Below are 27,126 nucleotides of genomic sequence, written 5' to 3' on the forward strand. Positions count from 1 at the left end.
TCCCCCATCCTGGTGCCTCCAGGGCTGCCTGTTGTCGAGGGGGTTTCCCTGGACCTAGAGGATGAGGAAGAGGAGGAGGAAGACTTCCTGGACAAGATCAACCCCATCTATGACGCCCTGTCTTACTCCAGCCCCTCTGATTCCTATCAGGGCAAAGGCTTTGTCATGTCCCGGGCCATGTATGTGTGAGCAACCGTGCCCTGGCCTCTGCCTCTCACTTTCTGATCCCTCAACTTTCTGCTGGGGATCTAGTGTCCCCGACCTCTGGCCAGGCCACTGTCAGTTCTGACTTCTACCGTGATGGCTCCACTCTGACCTCTAACCCATGATCTCTGACCCAGAGACACAGGCCGTGACAGTGGAAACCTGGTATCTCATGAGTGTGAGTGTATGGGGGTGATGTGTGTCTATACAACCTCTGACCCGAAGACTGTGTCGTGACTTTAGTTTATATTCTCATGTCCCACCATCTACAGTCTCCCCCCAAATTTCAGAGAAGACCCCAGACCTCTGGTTTGTCCTCAGGCAGTAAACTCCCAATAGCTCTACTGGGTTGGGCTTTGGGGTGGCACTCTGCTGCTCAGACCTGAGCCCTCCAGGTGGCAGAGCCCCACTCGCCTGCTCCCTGCCCTGTCTTTCCCCAAAGGTGACAGGGAGGGGAGTCCCCAGCCCAAGGATTAGCTTCCCCGTCTCTCTCCTGCAGGCAGGAGTCTCCGGGTCCAGATCCTTCCCTGAGCCCCCACTGCCCCAATTCCTGTCTACAGGGAATTAAGCCCCAGCCCAGGGTTAGGTGGGGTAAGCATCATGCAGTGTCTCGGTGGCCCCAGCCTTGAGAGAAGAATTTCCTGTTACTTTGAAGACTACTGAGTCCTTTTTCTCCTGCCCAGCGGGATAGAACCCAAACATCTCCCTACAGGGGGGAGAAAGAGGGTCACCTGGGTTGGGGGTGGAGGATCTGATATTGTTTTGTAATATGGCATTTCCTACAAAATAAGAATTTATACTTTGACCAGGTCTCAACTTGTGTTTTCTGTGGGATGTGAAGGGCATGATGTAGGTGGAACATGATGGGTAATGAATAGGGGGCCCAGGGCTTGAGGGAATCGGTAGGCTAGAGGTCAAGATGGGTTTCTGACAAACAAAAGAGCCAAAGACATGAAAAAAATTAAGTGAGGGGATAATGAGTAAAAATGCATGAACCAAAAACATAATGACGTAGTGGAAGGAGGGGGAGGAGCCCAGGGCGTGGTAGTTAATGAAAAGGATCAGTGCAATAGCTAATGGGTAATGGGCAGAAATAAACGGAACGAAGATAGGAATGGTGGTAATTAAGTACGAGGGGCTCAGGTTTAATGGATAGATGGCAAGAATAGGCTATAGGCAAAATTATGAATAATGTAATAGGAGCTCCGAACACGATGGGTAACATCTGAATGAGCCAGAGTTAGAGGGATGAATAATGGAGAAATAGGGGAAGCAGGCATGATGGGTAATTAAGGGCTAAAAGAACGACAGAAGTGAACAGGCAGAAACGGGCTAAAGGTAGTATAGGCGACGAACCTGAAATGAATGGGGCAGAGGCATGCTGGGTAATGGGACAGGAATGAATGGACCAAAGATAGTCGCAGTGACGCAGGTCTGCACTGTGGGAAGGTGGGGGATAGAAGGCAAAATGAGTAACAAGAGGGATGGGTCTATGGCAACTGTCGCGTTCAACAGGTAAAGGGCACTGTGGGTAACAAGAAGCCGGACAGGGTTCACATAACCGGTTAGAATTCTCCCAAAGCACTGTGGGAAGCACTTCCGGTTTTCGGTCGCCGACCCGGGACTGCGGGGTTGCCCCTCTGACGCGGTGCCTGACGGGACGCGAGGCCTGACCTTGCTGCCTAGCAGCCTCTGCCGCGCAACCCACCTTTACCCGTGCACCTCGACCCTGGCAGGTTAGCCAATGAACGCACCAGACTGATTACGTCACCACTGTGCCTGACGGAGCCAATCAGGATGCTGCAAGGGCCAAAACCAACCAATTATCAAGGAAACTTCGCCGCGGGGCCTGGTCGAAAGAGGAGCGCCTTCTGAAGAGGGGCGGAGGCGACAAGTCAGTGGGCGTTGCAAAGTGCTAAACACAGACCAATAGCAGGCGAGCACCGGAACCCGCGGCGACGCGAGCCAATAGGCGTGGGCTCTGCGAGCCAATGGGAAGGGCAGGGAGGTGTGCTTTGACCTCCTGCGATTGGGAGCCAATAGAAAAGGAGGTCCCAAAGAAGTGGGTGGGACTTCCATCCATGTCTCCAATAGCAAGGCCAGGCCCCGAAGCTGGTGGGCGGATTTCAGGGCATCTTGGACCAATCGGCTAGGCGGGGCGGGACGGCGGTGGTGGCGGCGGCGGCAGTGGGTTCGGTTGCGCGCGGCGCACGGGGTGGGAGCGGAGCCCAGGCCGGGAGCAGGCGCTGCCGCCAGTGAGAACTGGAGCCCGGAGTAGGGTGGGGGTTGGCAGGGGACTGGGCTGGGAACGGGCGGTCCCTGACCCCCGCCCTTTGACCTTTCTCCTGCAGGCGACCATGGGGAACGTATTGGCAGCTAGCTCGCCGCCCGCAGGGCCGCCGCCTGCGCCCGCCCTCGTGGGACTGCCGCCGCCGCCACCGTCTCCTCCGGGTTTCACGCTGCCGCCACTCGGGGGCGGCCTGGGCGCTGGGGCTGGGGCGGGTCGAGGTTCGGAACGGACGCCCGGGACTGCGGCCGCCAGCACCGCAGGAACCGCGGACGATGGGGCCAGCGGCTGCCTTCCCAACCCGGGCACGTTCGAGGAGTGCCACCGGAAGTGCAAGGGTGAGGGGCGAGGGACCTGGCGGGGGTGTGATGGCCCAGATCTCGGAGAAAGGGGGAGCACATTGAGGCAACCTTGGGAATTGGCACGGACCATTGGAATTATTTAACAGAGCGTTCGTTAGGAGTTGACGTTGGGATCGAATGGTGGAACATTGGACTTGGGGCTTAGAACGATGGGATTAAATGATGGAATCTCGGATGGAATGCCCTTCCTAGAAAAGCCTCTGGGACCTCGGGAGCACCAGGGATCAGTCAAGCCAGCCTCCTCGTGTGATGGGGAAAGAAACTGAGGCCCAAGGTCACAGTGTCAGTCAGGTGTCAGCAAGGGTCTAGTGGGGGTGGAACCCCAAGCTTCTGGATCCTGGCTTGGAAAAGCGAAAGTGTTCGAGATTTATGTTGAGCACTGTTCTGGCGTTCGGTATGTGTTCATTCGTTAAATCTTTGCAATGTTTCCATGTGGTGAGCATCATCTTACAGATGACAAGTTTGACATAGGTAAAGTAACTTACCTAAAGCCACACAGTAGCGGGTGGTGGCACTGGGATTTGGACTCAGGCAGAAGTCCTGGTCCAGGCCCCATCCATTAGGCTATAGTGCCATTTTACTGGCTGGGAGCATTCTGTGATTCCTTGGAGAAGGGAGAGCTGGGGGGGATAGGAAAGGCAGGGATGAGAGAGAGTGTGTGTGTGGAGCGTGGAGTGTGACAGCGTTTTCTTCTTCAGAGCTGTTTCCTATTCAGATGGAAGGTGTCAAGCTCACAGTCAACAAAGGGTTGAGTAACCATTTCCAGGTGAGCTTTCCTGGTGCCCTTACCCTCTAGAGGTCATCTTGGCCATCCCTCTGCATCTGTACATACAGCCCCCTTACTCTTCCCTAAAGGGCTGGGCTCCTTGGTACTTGAAAAGACCCAGAGATACAGTACCAGGCTAACTACTCAATGGGAGCCAGCGGTAGTGTTTAGGGACCCAGAGTCCAGAGTTACCCCGCCCCCCATAACATCCAGGCAGGAGTGAAGTGCCAGGTATACAGCCCCAGCACATTTTTTTCTCTAAGTCTTTAGTCAAGCCACACCTCCCAGTCTTTACCCCCTGCCCAGCCCAGAGATGCTTGTCTTTTTCTTCTTAATGGGGAAGCCTGATCGGCAGGTACCCTCCATCCCAGGCTGGAGGGAAGCTGTGCAGGGGGTGGACTCTCCCTGTGGGCGTGGCCCACAGCCTGATCCCCACAACCCTCCCTCTGCTCTCAGGTGAACCACACAGTAGCCCTCAGCACAATCGGGGAGTCCAACTACCACTTCGGGGTCACGTATGTGGGGACGAAGCAGCTGAGTCCCACCGAGGTGAGATTGCTCCTGTCATTCATTGTATCATTTTTCTAACAATTGTAGCCAAATACCACACTAAAATCTTTGTGGGTAGGAGGCTAGAGCTTCTGAGGGAGCTAAGGGTGTTGGAAGAGGGGACTGTGTCTCTCTAAGATGTGTTAGGACACCAGTCATTCCTTCATCCTGAACCCCTGCTCCCTGCCCATTCCTGTGCTGGCGAGGCTTTGAATGCCAGACTAGGCATTTGAACTTTCTCTAGGGGGCACTGGAGAGCCATGGGAAGATTTGAACTAGGGAAAGTCATGGTCAGGTTGATGCTTTAGAGATGTCTCTCAGGCTGCCAGGCTGAGGCTAGGTTAGGGGAATGGGGGCAAAACTGGAGACCTGGGAGGAAGGAGGACTCAGGTGGAGTTGGGAGACTGGATTAGGTCTTTGTTTGTATTAATTATTTCTGTTCAGTAAATTGGTTTATTCAACAAACCGTTATAACCCTGTTCTGTGCCCAGCCCTGTGCTGGGGACATAGCAGTGACTGAAACAGCTATGGGGCTCATGGTCTAGTGGAGACAGGACAGGTTTGTCCCCAGAGAATATTAGTCCAGGGTGGGCAGGACTGAAATGGGGGAACCCAAAGGGAGCCCACAGGGGAACCTAAATCAGCCTAGGTGGTCAGGGAGGGCTTCCTGAAAGAGAGGACCTCAAGCTGGGGCTGTCTGATCCTAGGCTTCTCACCTTGTCCCATCACTCATGTACTTCCATTATGCCAGACCTTTGACCTCTAACCTTGCCCTTTGCCTCACAGGCATTCCCCGTGCTGGTGGGTGACATGGACAATAGCGGCAGCCTCAATGCTCAGGTCATTCATCAGCTGGGCCCCGGTCTCAGGTCCAAGATGGCCATCCAGGTGAGTGGAAGTCGAGTTGGCTGCTCTCCCAGCCACCTTAAGCACTGGGCTGCCCTTACACTCCCCCCTCCTCCCCGACAGACCCAGCAATCAAAGTTTGTGAACTGGCAAGTGGACGGGGAGTACCGGGGTTCTGACTTCACAGCGGCTGTCACCCTGGGGAACCCAGACGTCCTGGTGGGTTCAGGTAAGAGGCACAGGGCTCTACCAGCCACAGCTTTACCAGCAAGCCCATCCCTTTTGTGGACTTCCCTTCTACCATCCGAGAAACGGGCAGGGGCGGGAGAGGATTTGAAACACCAGACAATATAGCATCGTGGGTGAGAAAGATTCGAACCCTAGCTCTGCTGCTTGCTGAACTACAGTCGTAGGCAGGTTCCAGCACCTCGATGGGCCTCAGTTTCCTTGTCTGTAAGATCGGGCCGCCTCACAGTGTTGTTGAGTAGGTCATGTAAGTTCATGTGCGTGAAAAGCTTCAAAGGGGGTCAGGTGTGTAACACGACCCAAGGAAGTGAGCTGTTATTATTACCCATGGGACTCGGGGGTGGTTTGGGGGCACGGAGCAGACCCCAGGGCCGGCGGGGTCTACGTGCAGTTGGAGGAGGACACCGGTAGTTTGAGATGGAGGCTGACGGCAAAAACCATCTGAGTTCTGTCTGTACTTTAAGTCTCTTCGATGTTTTTGTTTGTTTGTTTGTTTGTTTGTTTTTGTCTTAGGGTGTCTGCCTTTGATTTCTCCACATGGATTGAATGAGTATTTATTGATCGCGTACTATATATGTTCTAGGCACAGAGGATAAGGTGGTGAACAAAGAATTAAGTCTGCCTTCTAGGAGCTTCTATTTTAGTGGTGGCAGATACAACTAAAGCAGTACATAAAGAGAAGATGTCAGGTGACGGGGGCTGTAGGGAGAGATAAGGACAGGAGGGACGGTACCAAGCAGGTACACGGGAAAAGAGCTTTTCCACCAGAGGAAGCAACAAGGGCGGAGGCCCCGGGCACCCTGTTGCTGGAGCATCGAGAAGGAGAGTGGCTTTAATGGGTGAGAAGTCAGGGGTGAGGGGGCCAAGTCACATGACATTTTGTGGAACTACAGCCTTTATTCTGAGTCAGGGGTCACCATTTGAGAGGGACAGGATCCAACTTGGCTTCTAACAGGATCTCTTGTGCTGACATGTGACGCGTAGACTACAAAGGGACCAGCCGCAGGGGCAGTGGAGGCGGGGCGAAGTGGTTGGAGCTGGGTGCACTTCGAAGGTGGAGCTGATGGAATTTGATGATGGATTAGCCGTAGGCCAGGAGATAAGAGAAAGGAATCCGCATGACTCCTGAGTGTGGGGCTCGAACCAGAGGATGGAGGTGGTGGTTCCCACATGTGCCCTGTCCTGGGGAGCAGGCTCTTGGGCAGTGAATACTGAGCACATTTGTGAAGGCAGGAAACAATCCCTGGGAGGGAGGAGTGCCCAGGGAGAGCTCTTACTTCTGCCTGCCAAGGCTGAGGAGGCTTCTCAGAGGAGGTATCACCTTTGAGCTTCCAAAGGAAGGGGAGGAGGGGGGCAGCTGCAAAGGGTCGGGGGGAGGGAAGGGCCCTGTCATAAAAGCCAGGACACAGGGAAGCTGGGCATGAGAGGCTGCCTAGGTGAGGCTTCGTCCGTGGGGGTCCCGGGCGGAATGAGGGGCCTAAGGCAGGAAGCAACATTTTCTTTCCCCTGCTGACCGCTGAAGCCATCACCCACTCTGCTCCCACGCTCACTGCCGTTGGGCCACGTGAGCTTTTCTGTCGCTTCCCGGAATCGCTGTGTGCTTTCTACCCCAGGACTTTTTTACATGCCGTTCCCACTGCTTAGAATTCTTCTCTGGTGGTGATGTGGCTGAAAGAGTGAGTCTCAGGGCACACGTCACCCTGACTAGAAGCCCTTCCATGACTGAAGCATGCACGTTGGCGCTGGGTCGCGTCACCCTGTCCCTTCGTCTTTGTAAGCACTTCCCTCCGAAGTCGTCTCGCTCTTTATCGCCTGTCTCCTACGTCAGGATGACAACTCTTTCAGACCTGGAACCTTGCCAGGAGCGAGCGAGTGCTTAGAAAATACTGAGCAAAGGAGTAAGTGGTGCTAACGGCAGGTCCCATCTTTTGCTTCTTCCTTTGTCGGGCCTCAGACACGCTATGTGCATCCTCCCCTTCGTTCAGCCGTTCTAGGCACTAGTGGCAAAAATGGCTCCTTGAATCCTCTCATCAGCCCTGTGGGGTAGGTGCTGACATTATCTCCATCCTATTGCGGCCCACAGAGGGGAAGTGCTTCCCCAAGGCCACGGAGTCCGTGCGCTTCTCTCTGGCACCAAGCATCGCCCCCTGCACACCCTCGCCAGCATCATCCTCCCGTGCTCCCCAACACTAGCCTCTAAGTCCCTCTTCCCCAGAGCCCAAGGCCACCGGCTCTACTCTCATGTCAGTTCTCACAGGTGTCTCTTCCTCCTCTCAGACACGAAAGAAAACTGTGCCTCCTGGGTCAGGTCAGTGCTGCACACACAAGTAACTCACTACCAACTGCTCAGACTCAGGTCCCTGGTGGCCCCACCCCCTCTGAGCCTCAGCTTCCTCGCCCGTCACAGGAGCACAGTAGCAGTGACCACCTTGCCGAAGGAGTCAGTAGGGGCCCCATCTTCAGCCCTACGTCCCGGGCCAGACGCACAGTTAGCGCTCGCTCTGTCTGGTCCCATGCCGCCCCACAATGCTCAGAGGTGCCTGTTTCTATGGCCCCCATCTCACAGATGGAGAAAGTGGGGCCCAGGGTGAAATCTGGCCCAGGACCACCCGGCGAGGAGGCAGAGCAGCTAGAACACGGCACGGCCTAATTCAAAGGCCCACGTTCTTACCTGGCTCCCTCCCCATGGCCTCCGCTCCTCTAGAGCATCTCTCCTGTGCTGACCCTGAGCGAGGCAGTGCTGCGTCGCCGAGACAGCCGCTTCCTGCCTTCGTGGGGCTCGCGGGCCAGGGGGAGAGATGTGTGCTTTTAAACAGATGGTCACACAGTGACTTCATTGCTATCGTGAGAAATCCTACTCAGGAAAAGTCCACGTTGCCGCGGGAGCTGATTACAGGGATCCCGTCTCACCTGGAGTGACAGGGACAGACAGCCTTTCTAAAATGGCAGTGTCTCATCCAAGCGAGAGTGGTGAGAAGGGTGGCTCTCAGAAAAGGGTACTGCATTGAGGGGGCAGAAAGAGTTCCTGTCCAGCTGGCACCAAGACCCACCTCCCGATGCTGCCCCGACCTGAGCATCTGCCCTGGGTGTGCGCCAGTCCTGCCCCAGGTAACTGCCCCAAGGAATCCTGGCGTGGCCCCAGTCCTGCAGGGGAAAGGTCTGGGGGTGGCGCCCAGATCTCCTGCCCAGCAGGTTTGGGAGACAGATCGCAAGATACGATGGCTTTTGCAGAGCTGGGCTCTGCCCCTTGCCCGAGGCTTTCTCTCTCAGACTTCTGACCCACTTTCTCTCCTTCCAGTGAGATTTGGACTCACCAGGTTCTCCAACCCCTGCAGGATGCCCGCCAAACCCCCCGATGAGAGCTGCCCTTCTCAGCAAAGCCCCGGCCTCAGGGAGCCCATGTGCCACGAGAAAGCTGGGTCTGGCAGGAGGGAAAACCAGAGTGAGTTAAGGGGACAGATGCAGGAAGGGATCAGATGTTCAAGGAAAAGGCCTGCGAGGACCTGAGTGCTGGCAGCGCCTTGTGCAGCTCCAGGAGGAAGGGCAGCCTGGGCCACTGTGACCACAGGCCGAGGGCGTGTGCTTCAGGAGCAGGGAGGAGGCTGTGGGGTGGGGATGAACAGGGGCCGTGGGGCCATGGGGGCCAGGGAAGATTCAGCAGTGGAGACTGCGCTCGGACTCGGGTTCCCACAGACTCAGTGCTCTGCTCTCACCAGTGATAGGAGCTGGGCGGAAGCAGGGAACCAGCGCAGGGTGACTGCCAGGGTCCCATGGGGGGCAGTGGCTCCACGCAGCAGCGTGCTGGAGAAAAGCAGCCAAATGCAGGAGATACTTAGGTGCAGATATTTAGTTGGCGGGACCAGGCAGAAGGGAGAGTACACTGGGCAGGGGGCGGGGGAGCAGTGTGCGCATGGGCCCAGGGGGCAGAGAGCTCTGTGGCTCTGCCGCCTAGACACAGATGTGGCCAGCTGTGTTAAGGAAAGAGGAAATGGCTCTCGGGAGCTGTGGCCCAGCCACGCGGGGCCTTGCAGGTGTGCTGTGAGGAGCCAGGGCCTCCTTGACACTGGGGAGCCACAGCAGGTTCTCTGAGCAGGGGGAGAGCAGGGTTGAGTGTGTGTTTTAGCAGGATCCCTCTGTCTGCTGCGTGTGCAGTTGCTGGGAGAGGGCGAGGCTCAGGAAGGGTCTGAGAGACGTCTCAAGGCCCTCAGTCTCAACAGTTGGCAGAGCTGGGAGGCCCATGAGTTTTAAGTCTCGTGTGACTCCAATAGACAAGTCACTTTTCCCTCTGTGGACCTCAACTGGATGAGTGGATGAGCCAGGCCAGAGGTGTGCGGTGATGGTTTAACAGCCGGCGGGAGGGGTCGATTGTATCATCTGCTTGTTGGGAGAGGAAATGTAAGCTCAGAGTGGCCAGCTCCAGCCCACCAGGGCCCTGGCCACGAACTCTCCCTCAGCCGCACTGGCAGCCCCCTCCTGGGTGTGCCCACCCCCGATCGTGTCCCACCATTCCTGCCTTGCTCCCTCGGCCAGTCTGAGTCTGTGCCTCTGGTTTTCTTTGAGAAACAGGGTCGTGCCTCTTGCTCCAGCCTGTCCCTGCTCGTCCCCGCCCCCGCTTTCTCAGGTCTGTCTTTTTCTTGCTGAGTTGCGACCGCTCAGCCTGTCTCTGCTCAGTCTTGGCTGGTTTCTCTCCAGAGAACCTTAAGTTTCTTTCCTCTCCATTTCTGATTCTGCTTGCCTGTCTCCGTATCTGTGTTGTCTGTTTTCTTGTCACTCCTGCGTCCCCCACCCCTGGTTCTTCCCCTCCTGTAAGATCACATTTGTGGTATCTGCTCTCCTGGGCATGAGTGAGTCTCAGGTCTTGGCTCATGGAGAGTCATCTGTTAGGAAACACACGGGCCTCAGGGCATGAGGGGCAGGGACCAGTCCTAGCGGTGCCGGCGTCCCCTCCTTGGGGCTTTGTCTCCACCTCGAGAGGTAGTCCTGTCTGCAGAGAAGTGATGCCAGTGGCCCGCGGTTACTCCGCCAGAAAGTGGTACGGCCGGAACGTGACCCCGGGCCATCCAGTCCCCTCAGGTGCGCTTTCCCAGCGGCAGAGTGGTTCACACGCACTTTGTGACCGTGGGTGAGTGACTTACTCGGCCTCCTCTGTAAATGGTGGCAAATGAATGCCGGCCTCACTGGGTTGTACAGACCAAGTGAGCTCCCACGGGGCCAGAAGGGCTGACCTCAGAGCCCTGTCATCAGCTCGATGGAGAAGCAGGTGTGGGAGGCCTGAGGCCAGGCCACAGGCCCCAGGCCCCAGGCCTCCAACAGGGCCAGCTTAAAAAGCTGTCTAGAGCAGGAGTCTGGCCCAGCATGCTGGCCAGGCAGAAAGTGACCACTATGAAGCCCAGGTGACACCCTGCCATCTTACCCACAGGAATCCTCGTGGCCCACTACCTCCAGAGTATCACACCGTGTCTAGCCCTGGGCGGAGAGCTGGTCTACCACCGGCGGCCCGGGGAAGAGGGCACTGTCATGTCTCTAGCAGGGAAATACACATGTGAGCCTGGGGCCTGAGGGTAGGATTCGGGTCTGCGGGCCTGGACTGCTGGGTTTGTGGGAAGAGGGGCTGCGGGCCTGGACTCCTGGGTCTGAGGGAGGAGCGGCTGGGTCCCCGAGTCCCCTTGGTAACCTACCCCCACCTCTCACCCTGCTCTCTCACAGTAAACAACTGGTTGGCAACAGTAACATTGGGCCAGGCGGGCATGCATGCAACTTACTACCACAAAGCCAGTAACCAGGTGAGCTGGTCCAGACACCGCTGCCAGGGCATACGTACTTGCAGGCGTGGGGAGCCAGGGGCTCGTGTGCCAGGGGCTCCAGCCTGGGAAGCTGACTCTGTTGCCCTGGCCCTTCCAGCTGCAGGTGGGCGTGGAGTTTGAGGCCAGCACAAGGATGCAGGACACAAGTGTCTCCTTCGGTTACCAGCTGGACCTGCCCAAGGCCAACCTCCTCTTCAAAGGTACAGGCCTCAGTTTTCCCTGCAAAACGGGTGAGAGGCCACTCAGCTCTGAGCGGATATAGGCTGAAGATGATGGAGGGCAGCGTGCCGGGCCTTTGTGGGTCTCCGCTCGTTAAGAAGGTGGGGACCTGGGCCCCGAGCTTGGCACCTCCCACGTCCCCTCCTCGTCACCCCAGCCAGCAGCCCTCTCCCCGCTCTGCACTGTGCCCTCTTGATTCCGTTTCCGTGAGTGGAAGGCAGCCCGGAGCGCGTCTGGCCACCCCACGCACCTCTCGTTAGCGGAAACCGAGGCTCCCGAGGTTGCCCAGTCACTACCAGGTCCAGAACCCCGCCCTCAGCTGCCCGACTCTAGGCCTGAGCACCAATTTTAAGGTTTCCTTCTTGGACCTTGGTGGTTCTAGGCTCGGGGGGCGTGAAGACCACCACCCCCAAGGCTTCTTCAGTCGGCCTAGGGCAGAGTTGCCACCAGTAGTGTTTAGGCCCAGGGGCTTCTTGGCGTCTGAAGCCTCTCAGCCCTCGCTCTGCTGTCAACGCAGTGGCAGAGGCTGGGTTGGGGTTCCATCTCTGCTCCCGTGAAGTGAGTGAGACCCCCCTCCCACGTGGGGATGGCTCCGTGCCCGCACATCCGTCAGGCTGAGAGGAGACTTCCGTCTTTCGTTCAATAGACAATAAGCACCCACTGTGCCCAGCCTCGTGCTTGAGGTGCTAGGGACACAGCGGCAGCCAGGCCCTGTCCTCACGGGGCTCACACTGGGAAGGGCAGACCCATCCCCAGAGAGCTAGGACCTGGTCTAGACAGGACTTGGGATGGGGGAGCCCGTGGGTGGCGGAGGCTTCCTGGAAGGAAGGGATCACTGCGCTGAGAACGGAAGAAGACTAAGCCAGTTGCTCCCAGGGCTGAGTATTTGGGATATGGGAGGAGGTTTCTGGGAACAGCCTGGTCAGATGTCTGGAAGCTGGCATCTGGCTGGTGGTGTCCAAGGTGGCCTGGAGTGTGACTCCGGGGACAGTGGGAAGCGGGCACATCGCTCTCACGGCAGCTGTCTGCCCACAGGCTCTGTGGACAGCAACTGGATCGTGGGCGCCACACTGGAGAAGAAGCTCCCACCCCTGCCCCTGACGCTGGCCCTCGGGGCCTTCCTGAATCACCGGAAGAACAAGTTCCAGTGCGGCTTTGGCCTCACCATCGGCTGAGCCCCTCTTGGTCCCGCCTCCCACGCCCTTCCTTCAGATCCCACCCCCCTCCCCTGTCACAGAGGGGAGACCTGAGCCCCCTCCCCGTCTCTTCCCTCCCTCCCAGGGGTTGGGGGAGGGGGGAGCGGAAAGGAGGGGACCCATCGCCCCAGCAGCTGAGAGGGGATTCTGGAACCACGGGCACTTCAGGATTCGGAGCGCCAGGGGCAGCGTGCCCAGTGGCCCTGAGGTCCCAGAAGGGGTTCCGGAAATGAGGGGCATGCCAGATTTGGAGCACTAGGGGCAGAGGCAGCCAGACAGCCTCAGGGAAGTGTTGGGGCGTCCCCACCCTCTAAAGGGCCCTGGGCCCTGGCCCGGCGGGAGGGGGCAGCAGGAAGAGGAGCTTCCCCATCCCCGGCCCACCCCACCCACTCTCCCATCTACCCCGCGGTATAAATCATGTTTATAAGTTATGGAAGAACTGGGACATTTTACAGAAAAAAACGAAAAACAACAAAAAATATACATAAAAAAAGCAAAATGGGAGGCCTTGGTTTTCCTACCAGTCTGTGGCCCTGTTTTGCTCGATCCATCCAGTCTGACCTTCCCAGCCGTCGGTAGGGGGCGCCAGAGGCTGGAACGCCTAAGGGCGACTCTGGAAAGGGGTCTATCCTGGCTCAGGATCACACAGCCACCCTGTGACTTCTGCCCTCCCTGGGAAATCACAGGCCTTCCCTCACCAGGAAGGCGGGGTCTTCTGGTCACTGCCTGCCCCTTGGCCTGGCCAGAGTGGCTACAGGAGACTTTGTTCCTACAAGCTAAAGCAACAGGGATGGCCCTGTCTGAATGCAGGGGTGGAGGCAGCAGGCTGAGACCAGGGCTTTCCAGGTTCCAAAAGGGGCATGGGGTGATGGGGCGTTAGGACCTTCTTTCTGACAGGGAGGTCCAAGCTTCCAGATGTTTCATGAAGGATTCAAGCACCTGGAAAGATTTAGGAATCAATTACTGAGCCTGACTGGGGAGAATGGCTTGGGCGGAGGACTCCTGGGCCTGGGGAAGGGCCTGAAGTCTCTGACCCTGGTCTGGAGGAGGAAGTTCGGAGGCTGAGTCACCAGTGTCTCAGTCGTCCGATGCTGGGAGCAGGGGGGATCAGTCCGGCCCACCAAGAGCTCAGGTAAACACACCCCTGACCCCCCAGATGGGAACAGAAACCCACACACAAAGGGTCTGGAGAGGGAGGCAGCTAGGCAGAGATGACCCCTTATTACCTAGAGAAGCCACACTGCCCCCTCTGTCAGTGCCCTCAAAGGCCAAAGCAAACAGGCCTGTCTGGCGTTGGGGCCCGCTTCCTGGGACCAGGCGTGCGGCCTCCCCTGACCCCATGGAATCCCATCCCAACTCTGGTTCTTCCTGTGTGGCCTTGGCTCTGAACCTGGGGTTTCTCATCTGTGAAACAGCTGGATTCTTGTAACAGGGCTGCTAGGGAGGTAACAGTATTGGAGCATTCACTATGGCCAGTCACAGCACTTAGATCTAAGCTGGGACCCACTGTGTGCCAAGGGTGTTCTCTACCTCATTAATAGGGTGCAGCAGGTTCTCAACGTTTTGTTCCACATTGTTTCCTCATAACGAGATACCGGTTGGAACTTAACTCATTTCTATCAATTAGCCTCTGGTAAAATTGGTTTTGTTATACGTTGCTTTGCCGAAGTTCCAGGAACCATCTGTCAACGAGGTTAAGTAAGGACTTCTTGTAGCTCGTTGCATCACTGACTGATGGTGTAAATGCAGCTATTTCCCTGCTTTTGTATACCAAGAAACAGTGTTCAGAGAGGCCTGGTCATTTGCCCAAGGTCACACAGCTGGCAACTGACAGAGTCCGGATTCAGGCCGTGGCAGTTTGGTTCAGAGTCCCCAGTCCTATCCGGGCAGCATAAATGCTTCAAGCCCAGTGAAGACACACTCCAGGCATCTGGAATCCGCAGTGCCTGTGCTGGATTTTCATTTCACACATGTGGACAGGGGCTCAAATAGGCTCATTCGTACCCAAGTCACAACCAAAGAGGGAGCTAGGATTAAGACCCAAGTTTCATTCTCAAAGCCCAGGCCTTCAGCAGATGCGTTCCACTGTCCCCAGCCTCCCATCCCGTTTGTCGGCCTCCAGTCTCCTCCCTCAGACCCAGGAATCCAAGCCCCTAGCCCCTCCTTCCTCTGACCCAGGATCTCGGGACCCCAGCCCTCTCCCAAAATTTTACTCATCCACAAGAAAAGAGGAGCAGACAAGGGGTGCTCTCAGCAGCTGCCTGCGCCTTCCCCTCCCATGCCCGGCCCCCTAGAATAGAGGGCGCCTTGAGTTACTGGGTAAGATGGTGCCTCCCCTCATGGGGGCTGGGGGCGTCACAGGGCCTCCAAGCCCCACCTCCTTTCCTCCCGGCTGTGTGAAGGGGGAGACCTGCCCACCTCGTGACTGGGGGCTGGCCCAGCGGCCCTAGCCCTGGAGGAATGGGCGGGGCAGGGGAGCCCTATAATTGGAGGAGTCTGGGATCTATCCTTGAGTCCTACTCAGCCAGAGCGGAGGCGAAGGACGGCTTCCCCAGGAGCCGGTGAGAAGCAGAATTGGGAGCACAGAGACCAGCTCAGGGCTTCTGTGCGGGATGGGCCGGGGGGAGGAGGTGACTGTCCTACGCCTGGATCAGAACAGAATCACGAGCTGGGGATGAGGTCAGAGGCTGGGGACTGGATCTATGGGAGGTGGGGGCCGGTCCCAGGGGCGACCCGACTCGGCTAGAAGGTGGGGCGAGTGGGACATCTGGACTAGTAGAAGAGCCAGTTGAGCCCACGTGTTGTCATGCATTTGTTGGGCACCTACTGGATGCCCCTGCATCCTCAGATCCCCATTACCTGGAAGCTTGGGGGTGGCGGCGGGATAGCTAGGACACTGGTGGGAGGATTTTAAATGAGAGTTAACTTAGGGGATAGGTGGAGGAAGGCACTCGGTTGTGAAGCTGGAGCTTAGAATGTGAAGGCATAGTGAGGGATGCTGGGTTGGAACTCAGAACCAGCTGGAGCCACATGGAAGGCGGGCGGGCGGGCACGGGCGGGGTGAGTGGAATTTGAACCCCGGGAGAGGGAGATGGAATTTTGGCGGGGAGGCTGACCTTGGGATGAGGAGACAGAAGACAATGAGGGGGTTAAATAGACAATGGAGGGCACTAGGTAAATGTTTGTGGTGGGATTAGGATGGTGCAGATCTGGGGCTGGGGGAGGCTTTGAAGGCCTCGAGGGGGTGGGGGTGGGGGTGGGAGTGGGGCTATGGCTGGACAGAGACCCCACTGGCTGTTGATTGACAGTTTCTCCCTCCCCCAGACTGACCTGCTGAAGATGAAGTTTCTGTGGGCTGCCCTAGTGGTGACGCTCCTGGCAGGTATGGGGTGGGGCTTGATGAGGTTCCTGCCCCTCCCCCTTCCATCTCACCTGTACCCGCTGCCTTCTTTCATCCCTGGGTCCCCCCTTCTGCTGGTCTCTCTCCCCCTTGAGAGGAGGTCCAGGTCTGAGGCTTCTTTTAATATTCATTGGCTCTGAGCAACTGTTTACTCTCTCTGAACCTCAGTTGCCCCATCCTTAAAACAGGTGTTATAACATTTTCCTAATACATCGTCGTCGGGCAGATAGTGATCACTATGTAAGCGTCAGCTGTGATTATCTTTATTCTCCGTCACCCCCAGCACGGCCCTGCGTGGACCACACACTCAGTAAATGCCTGTTAAGTGATGAAACTGGCTGGCCGTCCCTCCACGCCCTCCCTGCCCACCAGTGCCCTGAAGAAGTGCACAAGCATTTGTACAGCACCTACTGTGTGCCTGGAGGGGAGGGAGGACCCTGACTGCCTTGAACTTGCTCCGCGCAGGATGCCAGGCCGACGTGGAGGAGGAGGTGAAGCTGGGGCAGGAGCCCGACAGGTGGCAGGCCAAGCAGCCCTGGGAGCAGGCGCTGGGCCGCTTCTGGGAATACCTGCGCTGGGTGCAGACGCTGTCTAACAAGGTGAAAGAGGAGCTGCTCAACAGCCAGGTCACTGAGGAGCTGAAGTGAGTGTCCCCTCCTCGCCTGGCCCCGGCCCCTCCTGGTGGGCAGTTCGTTCGAGACCCGCAACTTCCACTGGTCTGGGTTTCTTTCCGTCCCTGTCACCAGCTCCTAGGGGATCTGTTCATTTCTTACTTCCTCTTTCTGCCTCGGACTCCAGGTTTTACCTGTCTGGTTCTGTCTCTGGCATGTTCCTGTCCGTCTCTCCCTCCATCATCCTAGGGCAGTGTCTCACACCCTTCTCTCTTGTTTCTGCTGCTGTCTCGTCCTCTTGGCCTGTTCCTCTTTGGGGTCTCTGTCCCCACACCCCATCTTTCTCCTTTTGTCTCTCTCCACCCACATGCTCCCTCCTGCCCTCTTGGCCCACAGGCTGCTGATAGAGGAGACCATGAAGGAGGTGAAGGCCTACAAGGAGGAGCTGGAGAAGCAGGTGGGCCCCATAGCCCAGGAGACGCAGGCCCGCCTGTCCAAGGAGCTGCAGGCGGCGCAGGCCCGGCTGGAGTCGGACATGGAGGACGTGCGCACCCGCCTGGCACAGTACCGCAGCGAGGCACAGGCCGCGCTGGGCCAGAACACCGATGACCTGCAGGGCCGCCTGGCCTCCCACCTGCGCAAGCTGCGCAAGCGGCTGCTCCGTGATGCGGAAGACCTGCAGAAGCGCCTGGCCGTCTACCAGGCCGGGACCCACGAGGCCGCGGAGCGCGGAGTCAGCGCCATCCACGAGCGCCTCGGGCCTCTGATGATGGAGGGCCCCCTGCAGGCCATCCCCCCCAGCCAGCAGCTGCGGGAGCGGGCGGAGGCCTGGGGCCAGAAGGTGCGCGGGCGGCTGGAGTCGGTGGGCAGCCAGGCCCGCGACCGTCTGGACGACGTGCGCGATCAGATGGAGGAGTTGAAGGCCAAGGTGGAGGAGCAGGCCAGCCAGGTGCGCCTGCAGGCCGAGGCCTTCCAGACCCGCCTCAAGAGCTGGTTCGAGCCCCTGGTGCAAGACATGCAGCGCCAGTGGGCCAGCCTGGTGGAGAAGGTGCAGTCCAGCTTGGGCATCAGCCCCTCCACCAAGCCCAGCAAGACCAAATGAGTGCCGGGCATGCATGGCGGGCCCCCCTCCTGCCACTTGCGCCCTCGCCTCTCCCAGCCCCCGCTGTCCCCCGGGGGGCCCCGGCTTAATAAAGATTCAGCACGTTTCACAGCAGTGGCTGGAGTCTCGAGTGTGATTTCTCACAGCTCCAGCCTCAGTTTCTCCTTCCGCACACGTGGGTCTCGGTCCCGTCCCCTCCGCCCACGCGCGTTTCTGTATTTTTGTCTCCTCTTTTAACTCTGTCTTTGCTTCCTTCCGTCCCTTTCTGGGGTTTTCTGCCGCTCACCCTCTCTTCTCTCCCTCTTTCCGTCCTGTCTCTGAGACGTGGTTCTGGAATAAATCCACCCCTGGATTAAATCCTGCAGTTGGCCCTGACTACTGTGGGCAAAAGCAACCTCTCTGAGCCTCGGTTTACCCAGCTTCATAATATCTGCTTCATAGAGTTGTGACTCAAAAGACCCGAGACCACCGCCATTAGGAGGCCATTTTTATTTGTTCCCGCTCATTATTCTCTCCCCCGGCCGCATCCAGTCTTAGCTGATTCTTACTCCTTCCCTCTCCTGGCCTGTCTGTCCTGCTTCCTTTTCCCAGCTTCCTCTTTTCCTCCACCTCTGTCTTTTCTCTCTCCCCAGCCCGGTTTCTCTTGCTCTGGCCTAGCTTTATTTTTTTTCCCTTGCTCCTCCGTGAGGGTTTGTCCTCCCTGCCATTCTGTTGTACTTGAGCCCTCTGCCCTTCTCCTTCCCTCTGGGTATTCAAGTCCCTTCTCCCTGAGCTGTGCTTCCCTGTCCCCTGTGCTCTCTCGGATGCTGGGTCCGGGCTGGAGAGAGAACGGAGAGGAACCTTCCGTGAGGATCTGCACAGGCCCCTGTTGTCCGGGACTGGGAGACTTGAGTTGGGAGTTGGCAGAGGTTGATGGAGGCCCCGGATGGGCTCGCAGGCACCTCCCTCTCCCGCCTGCTCTGGTCTCAGAGGAGGGGAGCAGGGCTTTCACCAAAGGGCAGGCGAGGCCTGAGCTCGTGTCTCCCAAGGGAGCCTGTGCTCCTTGACTCACCCCCGGCTCAGCAGAGAGGGGAAGGGTCAGCGGGCTCAAAGGCAGGGGGGCCTAGTCCCAGCCAGGCCTGCTGCCGATTCGCTGTGCGCCCTAGAGCTGGCGCCGAGCCCTCTCAGAGCCTCAGTTTCCCCAGATGTCAAGGAGGGAGGCAGCATCAGCCATGTCTCCCACTCGAAGAGATGAATTTTGAATTCTCAGAAATGAAGACATCTGAACGAAGAAGAGTGTCTCACCTCACCACAACCCCAGTCAGGTCTAAGGGGTGAGACAAGGGCTGGGGAAGCAGTTTTGGGGAACACAGGCTGACAGGGGGTGCTGTGGGGCAGAGGCTGACTCCAGCAAGGGTCAGAGGAGATAGCCTGGGGTCCGAGAGAGCCCCCCACACTTAACCATTGAATGTCCTTGGCCGTGCCTCAGTTTCCTCATCCATAAACAAAAACCCCTATAGTCGAGGTTAAGACTGGAAAAGTGAGCACAGCAGAGAGAAAGCATTAATAAGATGGCTATATGGAAGGCCCGGGGAGGGAGGGAACAATTGGGGGGAATCGTTTTATGAACATCATAGATGTCTAACCAATATGCTGTATACTTGAAACTAATTTAAATAATTAAATTTTCAAAAAGACTGGCAAAGCAAAGTTGTTCCATTCCTGTGGGGCGGGGGAGGGTGGGGCAGACATCGGGATGGATGTCTGAGGAGGGCTGTGCTCTCACAGAGGAAGCAGATGTCTGGGAAGACAGCTGGGGTCTGACAGGCCCTGGAAGCTGCTGAGCTGGCCAGAAGGGTGTTGCAATCCTGCCAGCCTCGGGTCTGTGAGTCCCTTTCACAACCATCCCCTGTCGCCCCCAGGCTGACACGTGGTTGTGGGGGCACAGGGCCAGTCAACCTAGAGTCTGGGGCCCAGGGCCACCCTCCCCTGAACTACCAGAGGTCACTAGCGGTCAAAGGCAGCTGAGAAGAAGCGGGGGAAGCATTGGACTCCAGCCCTGGGGGACAGATGTAGGGTTGGGAGGCTTGGTGCCATGAGGGGACTGAGAGTGTGAAGAGGAGCAGACGGAGCGTTTATAGGGGCCTTGGAGGCTTGGAGAGTGGCCGGGCGACGGCAGGGTTGGGGGGACCTGGTAGAATGGATGGAGGGGCGCACACTAGAAGCCTTGCAGAAGAGGCTGTGTGGTTCAGACAGGCTGAAAAAACCCTCCCCGAAAGGGAGATCGGGAGCTGTGGAGTGCAGGCTCCAGAGAACATCCAGAGAGGCCTGGATGCCGCCAGGAGAGGGGGGACTCGAAGGGCTAGCCTGAAAGGAGGGCGGAGGGGGCGTGGCGGGCGGGAGTGTGGGGACAGACTGTGTGACCCCACGGGCATGGAGCAAGAGTTGTTTGAGCTGAAGAAGCTTGCTGAGAAGGGGGAAGGGATGGAAGAGGTGGCCTGGGGACACAGTGTGAATTGAGTTACTGAGTAACAGAGCAGGAGGGGGAGAGGATGAAGGCTGTCCCCTGAGGGAACTAGGGGCTCCGGCTGAGGTCCCCCAACAGGGAGATTTGGCAGCAAGGGTAATGAACAAGGGTAATGAACGGCAAGAGGCTTCAGGCTAAGGGACTTGGCAGTGACCCACCTGACTCCCACCCCCACCAGCGAGGGACAGAAGAGGAAAAGGTGGGTGGGCACAGGGAGGCAGGTGCCAGGGGAGCCTCCGAGGGAGGGAAGTAAACTTGCCCCACCCTCTCCCCAGACAATAAAGGCCGGGACCTACTCCCAGGGCTGTCCAGAGTCTGATCCAGGTTGGTGCTCGGTGCTGGGAAGGGACCCTGGACACACACACCAAGAGCACACGGAGAGGAGTGGAGGGACCTTGGGGGAGGGAGGAGAGGCGCCACTGATCACCCCAACCTCCACCTCTGTTTCCAGACCCCTCCGGCGCAGCCATGAGGTTCATCCTGTCGCTACCGGTCCTGGCGGTGGTTCTGGCGATGGTTTTGGAAGGTAAAAGTGGATGGGATAAGAGAATCTGGGAGTTTGAGAGTTGGAAGCGTGAAGCTGGCCATGAGCCTGGGGCCCAGGCTTGGAGGACCCCGGAGAGCTCTGGGCCCCTCCTGTGCCCTGGTTCCCCTGCTGTCCACTGATCAGCATCACACTACCTGAAATCAAACTATACTACAGGACTACAGTAATCAAAACAGCACTTCCCATCCTCCTCTCCCACACATCAGATGAGCTCTCAGTGTTCTCTCAAGGGCGGTCCAGCGGGTAACCAATCTGCCCAGGGGCGCCCTAGCTACAGATGATGTAAGGACTCTCACTCCTTCGGGATTGGCTGTCTTGCTTTTATGACCAGAGAGGGGCAGAGGTGGAGGGGGGGGTTCCAGTGCTAAGAGTAAGGGGATACTCAGCAACTTGAACGCTACCTGGTCACTCGTACCGCACCTGCCCCTCCCCCGCAATTCTAATACCATGACCCCCCCCCAAGAATCCTATTCAAGGGTCTCCTTTTCCATCCCTGGAAGCTCATTCTAAGGGCTCCCGATACTGAAATTGTCGCACCCCTGCCCCTCTTCTGGACAGGCCCGGCTCCAGCCCAGGCGGACCCAGATATCTCCAGCTCCCTGGAGAGCATCCCGGGGAAGCTGAAGGAGTTTGGAAGCACCGTGGAGGAGAAGTTCCGGACAGCCATAGACCAAATCAAAAAGAGCGAATTTTCGGAGAAGACCCAGTTAGGACCCTTCCCCGCGTGTGGGAGGGAGGGGGGTATCCACTAACAGACTGGGAAAGTCGGCACTGTCCCTGTGGTCACACAGCTGGATCTCAGGGTGCTCAGACTCGGGGGACAGGTTCCCTGACTCCCGCATCTAGCCCCACTGTAGAGATGGTCCTGGGGGGTGGTGAAAGACCCAAGTTTGGGGGTTGGACGGATTAGGCTGGCAAAGACTCACTGCGCCCTGTGTGGTCGCGAGCCTCAGTTTCCTCACCTGTGAAGTGGGTGGTTCTAAGGGGAGGTAGACTAGGAGACTGGCATAGCGTTTGGCACGTTGGAAATGCCCGACACGGTATTTAACGAACGCCGGCTCCATTTGGTGAGTTAGAGAATCCTTTATTCGTGAACAAATGTTTATTGAGCACCTGCTAAGTGCCAGGACCGTTTCCAACGTGGGGAATAATAGTCATGAACAAGAGAAAGTCCAGCGTATAGGGTTGGGGGCAGGGTGGGGGCGGGGATTGACAGTCTGTAGGGGAGAGAGAGTGTGGGAAGGAACAGACAGTAAACCAGTGGATTTCCAGATTAGCCCAGATAGAGCTGAGCCGGGAGAAGATAAACAGGTGGGTTTAAACTGCCAAGAACTGGGGAGGGGCCTTTGCAGACTGGTTTCTGAAGAGATAAGACTTTAAAGTAAGATCCCAATGATGAGGAAAATCCAGCCAGAAATCTGAGAAACTTGGGAAGTATGTCCCCTGTGGAGGGTGAGTGTAGAGGCCTGAGGCAGAAAGATCTGTAGATACTCAAGGAGACAGTGGCATTCCCTGCAAGGGGTACAGCCTGGCCCAAGAGGCAGGGGCCCGGAAAGGGGCCTTGAATGACTAGGGGACTGAGCCGGCTTAGAGAAAGTGTTGGTAGTAAGAGACACAAGGCCTCAAAAGCCAGGCGGAGGCAGAGCGTTCAGACTTTAAGGCTCTCTGGTGCCGCTGGGAAACTGAGGCACAGAAGTTGGGCCACCCAGCCCAGGCTTTCTCCTCCCCTCACAGGTGGGGGGAGCCCTGCTGTTTTCTTGAGGGCAGGACAAGATCAGGGAGTCAGGGAGCAGGATTTGGGCGCCCCCAGAGAAGGCAAAGCACGGTGACCCCTCCCCCATCTCTCCCTACAGGAACTGGTTTTCGGAGTTGTTCCATAAAGTAAAGGAGAAATTTGAAACCACTTTTTGAATGCCAGTGGGAGACCCTCTGCTCTGCCTGTGCCCAAGAGGGTGCTCTGAAAACCTTTGGTCCCTATACCGAGGACCTCTTCTACAATACATGGCCATGTCCACCCCCTACCACCAGCAATAAAAATCCTATGGAGAATTCTGAGAGCTTCTTTGCTGTGCCGCCAGGGCTGTGGGACAGGTTGGGGGAGAGGCGGGGTGCACCTCTGGGGAAAGGAAGCGGGTCTCAAATGCACTGTGGATTCTCTACTTGCCCTGTGCTGAGGACTTTGGACTTCGAGATCTCAAAAGAATCCTCACAGGAACCTTGAGAGCTGGGCCCTCCCTAGTAATCCCATTAAGGCCCTGAAGTCCAGAGAGGTGCAGTCACTTGTGCAAGGTCACACAGCCAGGAAATGGAGACCTGGGGCTAACACTCTGCTATACAGTACTCTTCCCTGGTGGGCTGCCCAAGACAAGGGACTGGGGTGATTTGTCACCGTGCACACAGTAGGTGTTTACATTTTCAATAGATAATGGAGATATGGAAGAAGGCAAGGATAGGACTTGGGCTAGATGGACACAGTCCCCACCCCGCAAGTCTCAGCATTGATGTTCCCTCCTCCAGGAAGCCCTCCTTGACCTCCATGCTGAGTCAAGCCACCCCATCCCAGCCTTCCCACTCTGGGTCACTGTGTGGGACCTGTCTGTCTCCCCCACTGGATTGTGAGCCCCCAGAGGACAGGGCCAGGGCCATCATCACCACCGTGTCCTCAGGCGCAGCCTAGCAGAGGGCTCAGCCTGGGACAGAGGCTCAATAATATTCTGTGAAACAAGTGTGCTAAATCCGGAGAAGAAAAACACTAAACATTACATTTTCACAAAACCCCTCTGAGGTAGATGTTATCATCGACCCTGTCTTACAGAGAAAGAAACTGAGGCACAGAAGGCTAAAGTCACCTACGTAATGTCACAGCCCAAAGTCGGTAGAGCCAGGATTGAACCCGGATGGCGGTCCCAGGTGCCACATTCTTACTTACTCCGCTTCCCTCTTCCCTGAGTCGCCCTGAGGAACGTGGCGGCTGCCACACATACGCCCGGCCCCCGGCCTCATTCACGTCATATCCAGCAGAAGAAAATGCACCCACATCCCTCGGCAGATGTTAACCGTGTGAGTTGTGCTGCGGTTGGCTAGTCGGCATAAGGGTATGTTCTATACCCATCTAATCGAACAATTACTGATTTTTACTTGGCCCTTTTTCTAGCATTTTGGAGCCAATAAACTTCTTTTCAAGCCTTTTCATCGGCCCCTGGAGAGCTCTCAGGCTGCAGGCCCAGAGACTCACGGGACAGAGGAGTTGGAGGCACAGTTCACAGAGTGAGTGTGCATTTCGTTTGTAAAGACAGCCTCAAGCTCTGGGCAGACACACGCGCTGGGGTCTTGGGGCCTACCTCTCCCAAACCCCACTCCCTCCTCGTGACCTCTCTCCACCCATCTGCCCCAAAGTTGTTTTTGAGCTATCTCTAGGTCAGCCTCGAACAACATTCAGCCTGTTCCTGTCCCCGGGATGGGCAAACATTGCAAGAAGCAAACAGCAAACAGCCCACAGTGACCTTGGAGCTGGGGCAGGGGTCAGAGACCTCCTCTTGGGCCCACCCCTTGCCCTGCTCCAACCTCCCCCTCGCCCTCTAGAATTTGAGCGGGGACATGGGGCAGAGGTTGTCCTGGCTTAGCTGGGTAGAGTGACATAGCCAGGTTCAAATTCCCCACTTGCTGTTTGAGAGGCCGTGGCTAAGTGGTCTTACCCCCCAACTCTTGCAGCCTCGGTTTCCTCATCTGCAAAACGGGAACGACAGAGATGTTCACTTCGCAGGGCCGCTGTGAGTTCACTCAGCGAGTTCGTGCCTGGTGCATCGCGCATGTTCGGGAAACGCAAGTTGAATTAACAGCAGATGACATTGACCGAGCGCCTTTGTGGCATGTCCGGCACTGCGCACAGCACTTCACGTAGACAATCTCCTTTACTCTCCAGGGCAGGTGGTCCATGACTCCTATTCGTGGATGAATAAACGGGCCCAGAGAGGTTAAGCAACTTGCACCAGGTCACACAGCCACAAAGATGTGGAGCCACAACACGACGCACGGCGACCTGTTTCTTTTTCTATTATTATTACAGTAAGAAACATAACATAAAATGTCCCATTTTAACCACTTTTAGATGTACAGTTCGGTGGCATTAGGTACATTCATAACGTCGTGCGACCGTCGCCACCATCCATTTCTGGAACTTTTTCATCGTCCCAAACAGAAACTCTAGGAGGATTTATCTGGCTGATGGTTGTTGGTGAGGAGCTCTGGGAAATGTCTGTTGAGCACCTACTGTGTGCCAGACCCTATGCTGAGGCCACCGGAATGGACAGCATTCCCTCGGAGGCCTCCGGGTCGGTACTGTCCTGTGTGGTCGTTCAGGTCGTGGCTGAGGTGGTGTTGTCAGATTTACCACCTAAAATACAGGATGCCAGTGAGACTTGAATTTCAGATAAACAACAAGTAATTTTTAGAACGATTCCCAAATATGGCACGGGATATACTTATACTAGAAATAAAACGCATTATTTATCTGAAATTCCAATGTCACCGGGCGTCCTGCATTTTGTCTGACCACCGTGACCCGTTGTCCCCTGGCTGAGCCGTGGGCCACGTGTCCTGGCTCATGGCTGGGTCCTTCAGGAGAAAAAGGCTCACTTTCTTTCTGTTTAACATAGGGCGGAATCTGATGCTGACAAGCCCCTACTGTGTGCGCCTGGAGCTTTCCTTCCCTGCCTCATCCACCCCTCACACGGGCTCTGTGAGGCAGGCGTTTATCACCATGCCCATTTCACAGCTGAAAACACGGAGGCCTAGAGAAAGGGGTGTATTTACCCAGGCCACACAGTGAGGACATGTCTGGCATAGCCAAGGGATGAGATAAATCATGATAAACGGAGATGATCGTGGGCACCTTCCTTGCCCAGGGGGCTCTGTGTTAACATCTTTCCTGGGACCATTTCACTGGATTGATGTCCCACCTGGCGTATGGATCAGGGCTCATTTTACAAAGCGGGAAACTGAGACCAGAAGGAGGGGCTGTCACATGAGGTGGATCTGGGATTTGAATGCAGTTCAGCACAGGAGACCGAAGAGCATTCTGTCTTCCCCTGTCAGGCCAGGGTGCCAGGAGGACGGGAAAGAGGGTAAGAGGGGCGGGCATAGCCTCTGACTGTCACTGTCACCTGGGTCACTCTCTCTGAAGTCTCTGCCAAGGGGCGTGGGGAGGCGGTCAGGAGAGGCCTCTGCCCAGTGTAGTCTCCCCCTCCCCCAGCCTGGAGAGCAGAGCACAGAGGGACAGAGCCCCCAGAAATGTTGCTCCCTGGACGGTGGCCCCAAGCCCTGCCCTCCTTCAGCCTCTGCGTCGTGGTCTTGGTCCACGTTGTGGGTGAGGAGCGGGCGGGCAGCTGTGGGGACCCAGTAGCAGTGTGGAGTGTGAGCGTGATTGTGTGACGAGCGGTACAGTTTGCAGACACGTGGATACGAAGCTTGTGCGCTCTGCAGTGTGCAGATGTGTGAGCGTGTCTGGGAGTATGTGTCCGTGGCAGCCGCGTGTGAGGAACAGATGAGGGGCTGGAACAGATGACGGTGGTCGTGCACGTGTGCTTGAGTGTGTGTAAGTACGGATAAGCAGCCGTGGTATATGTGTGTGCAAAAGATTTGAGTGTGTGTGTCTGTGAGGACCGGTGCGACTATATCTAGGTTGTGCACATGCATTGAAAGTTTTAACACGTGTCTTATGCGTGTTCACTCCGAAGTCTCACAATAATCCCATGAGGAAGGTCCAATCATCCCATTCTACAGGAAGGAAACTGAGTCTTGAAGAGGCTGAGTCATTGCCCGAGGGTACACCGCGGGCCAGGTGGGTGCCTCTATACGTGGGTGCACCCGTGCACCCGCGTGACGGCTGCTCTCTGCGGGTGGGGCTTTGCTCGGGCGCATGCGTGCTGGACAGACAGGTGGGTGCAAGGACGTGGGGGCAGACCAGGGTGGCCCAGGCCTGCCGACCGCCTTGCCCGGGGACCGAGAGTCGTCCTGTGCGCACCCTGCACTGCTCATGGGGGTGGTTCAGACAGCGTGGGGGTCGCAGGAGAGCGGAGGGGGCGGCAAGGTCAGGCAGTGTAGGAGGCACCAGGAGGGAGACAAGGGGCCAAAGAGGCGGGGTGACCGACTAAGGGAGCAAACCAAAGGCAGACAGAGGGGTGACAGGAGGGGCCACGGGCACAGAGGTGAACGCAGATGAAGGGGGACAGGTGGTCAGAGGGACCTAGAAGGAGGGAAAGGCCAGTGGCAAAAGGACTGGCGAGGGGCTGCCCCTGGGCCGCTAGGGGTGACGGTGACAGTGATCGAGGAGGAAAAGGGAGGAGGAAGGGTTCTGGGGTCCCAGTCCACCCAGGTTGCCCCTGGTCCCACCTAGAATGCCCGCAAGAAGTGCCTGCAGGAACCCTGAGCCCCCCTGCCAGGGTCGGCGAGTAGTTCCCGGAGCCTGATGCGGGCAGTGAAG

The 27,126-nt window shown here is 57.1% G+C and overlaps 4 protein-coding genes across 5 annotated transcripts in view; all 4 read left to right on the plus strand.

Moving 5' to 3' along the window:
- Nucleotides 1-1,009, plus strand: part of NECTIN2 (nectin cell adhesion molecule 2) — a gene marked incomplete at its 5' end in the record, with an annotated part of 24,496 nt that extends 23,487 nt beyond the window's left edge. The window contains one exon of the mRNA XM_025046706.1: nucleotides 1-1,009. This exon is cut by the window's left edge and continues 49 nt beyond it. Coding sequence (XP_024902474.1) covers nucleotides 1-189 — 189 coding nt within the window.
- Nucleotides 1,010-2,347: 1,338 nt separating this feature from the next.
- On the plus strand, nucleotides 2,348-12,978 carry TOMM40 (translocase of outer mitochondrial membrane 40). The gene is made up of 10 exons (XM_006911787.3): nucleotides 2,348-2,459; nucleotides 2,556-2,829; nucleotides 3,552-3,619; nucleotides 4,076-4,168; nucleotides 4,955-5,056; nucleotides 5,138-5,243; nucleotides 10,680-10,802; nucleotides 10,967-11,043; nucleotides 11,162-11,264; nucleotides 12,319-12,978. Exons 2-10 carry the CDS (start codon nucleotides 2,562-2,564, stop codon nucleotides 12,456-12,458), a joined length of 1,080 nt encoding a protein of 359 aa, XP_006911849.1. The 5' UTR covers nucleotides 2,348-2,459; nucleotides 2,556-2,561; the 3' UTR covers nucleotides 12,459-12,978.
- Nucleotides 12,979-13,133: 155 nt separating this feature from the next.
- Nucleotides 13,134-17,706, plus strand: APOE (apolipoprotein E). Of its 2 annotated transcripts, none has more exons than XM_006911788.3 (4): nucleotides 13,134-15,040; nucleotides 15,804-15,861; nucleotides 16,345-16,522; nucleotides 16,887-17,706. In XM_006911788.3, the coding sequence occupies exons 2-4, from the start codon at nucleotides 15,819-15,821 to the stop codon at nucleotides 17,590-17,592; spliced, it is 927 nt and encodes a 308-aa protein (XP_006911850.1). In that variant the 5' UTR covers nucleotides 13,134-15,040; nucleotides 15,804-15,818; the 3' UTR covers nucleotides 17,593-17,706. The 2 variants fall into 2 exon arrangements, with proteins under 2 accessions (XP_006911850.1, XP_015444823.1); XM_015589337.2 differs by having other exon boundaries at nucleotides 13,134-13,611.
- A 2,824-nt stretch (nucleotides 17,707-20,530) lies between these two features.
- APOC1 (apolipoprotein C1) lies at nucleotides 20,531-22,686 on the plus strand. The gene is made up of 3 exons (XM_025046796.1): nucleotides 20,531-20,624; nucleotides 21,204-21,351; nucleotides 22,499-22,686. The coding sequence occupies exons 1-3, from the start codon at nucleotides 20,567-20,569 to the stop codon at nucleotides 22,554-22,556; spliced, it is 264 nt and encodes an 87-aa protein (XP_024902564.1). The 5' UTR covers nucleotides 20,531-20,566; the 3' UTR covers nucleotides 22,557-22,686.
- Nucleotides 22,687-27,126: the final 4,440 nt, after the last annotated feature.

This window comes from Pteropus alecto, unplaced genomic scaffold (genome assembly GCF_000325575.1).
Source record: "Pteropus alecto unplaced genomic scaffold, ASM32557v1 scaffold194, whole genome shotgun sequence".
Lineage (NCBI taxonomy): Eukaryota > Metazoa > Chordata > Mammalia > Chiroptera > Pteropodidae > Pteropus > Pteropus alecto.

What these genes read in the sequence shown, in the direction of transcription:
- TOMM40 (XM_006911787.3), top strand. Translation starts at nt 2,562, where the DNA reads ATGGGGAACGTATTGGCAGCTAGCTCGCCGCCCGCAGGGCCGCCGCCT. An exon ending in GGTTGAGTAACCATTTCCAG is followed by an intron (nt 3,620 to 4,075) that starts GTGAGCTTTCCT and finishes CTCTGCTCTCAG; the next exon opens with GTGAACCACACAGTAGCCCT. An exon ending in AGACGTCCTGGTGGGTTCAG is followed by an intron (nt 5,244 to 10,679) that starts GTAAGAGGCACA and finishes TCTTACCCACAG; the next exon opens with GAATCCTCGTGGCCCACTAC.
- APOE (XM_006911788.3), top strand. Translation starts at nt 15,819, where the DNA reads ATGAAGTTTCTGTGGGCTGCCCTAGTGGTGACGCTCCTGGCAG. An exon ending in AGTGGTGACGCTCCTGGCAG is followed by an intron (nt 15,862 to 16,344) that starts GTATGGGGTGGG and finishes TGCTCCGCGCAG; the next exon opens with GATGCCAGGCCGACGTGGAG. An exon ending in CAGGTCACTGAGGAGCTGAA is followed by an intron (nt 16,523 to 16,886) that starts GTGAGTGTCCCC and finishes CTTGGCCCACAG; the next exon opens with GCTGCTGATAGAGGAGACCA.
- APOC1 (XM_025046796.1), top strand. Translation starts at nt 20,567, where the DNA reads ATGAGGTTCATCCTGTCGCTACCGGTCCTGGCGGTGGTTCTGGCGATG. An exon ending in TCTGGCGATGGTTTTGGAAG is followed by an intron (nt 20,625 to 21,203) that starts GTAAAAGTGGAT and finishes TCTTCTGGACAG; the next exon opens with GCCCGGCTCCAGCCCAGGCG. An exon ending in GAATTTTCGGAGAAGACCCA is followed by an intron (nt 21,352 to 22,498) that starts GTTAGGACCCTT and finishes CTCTCCCTACAG; the next exon opens with GAACTGGTTTTCGGAGTTGT.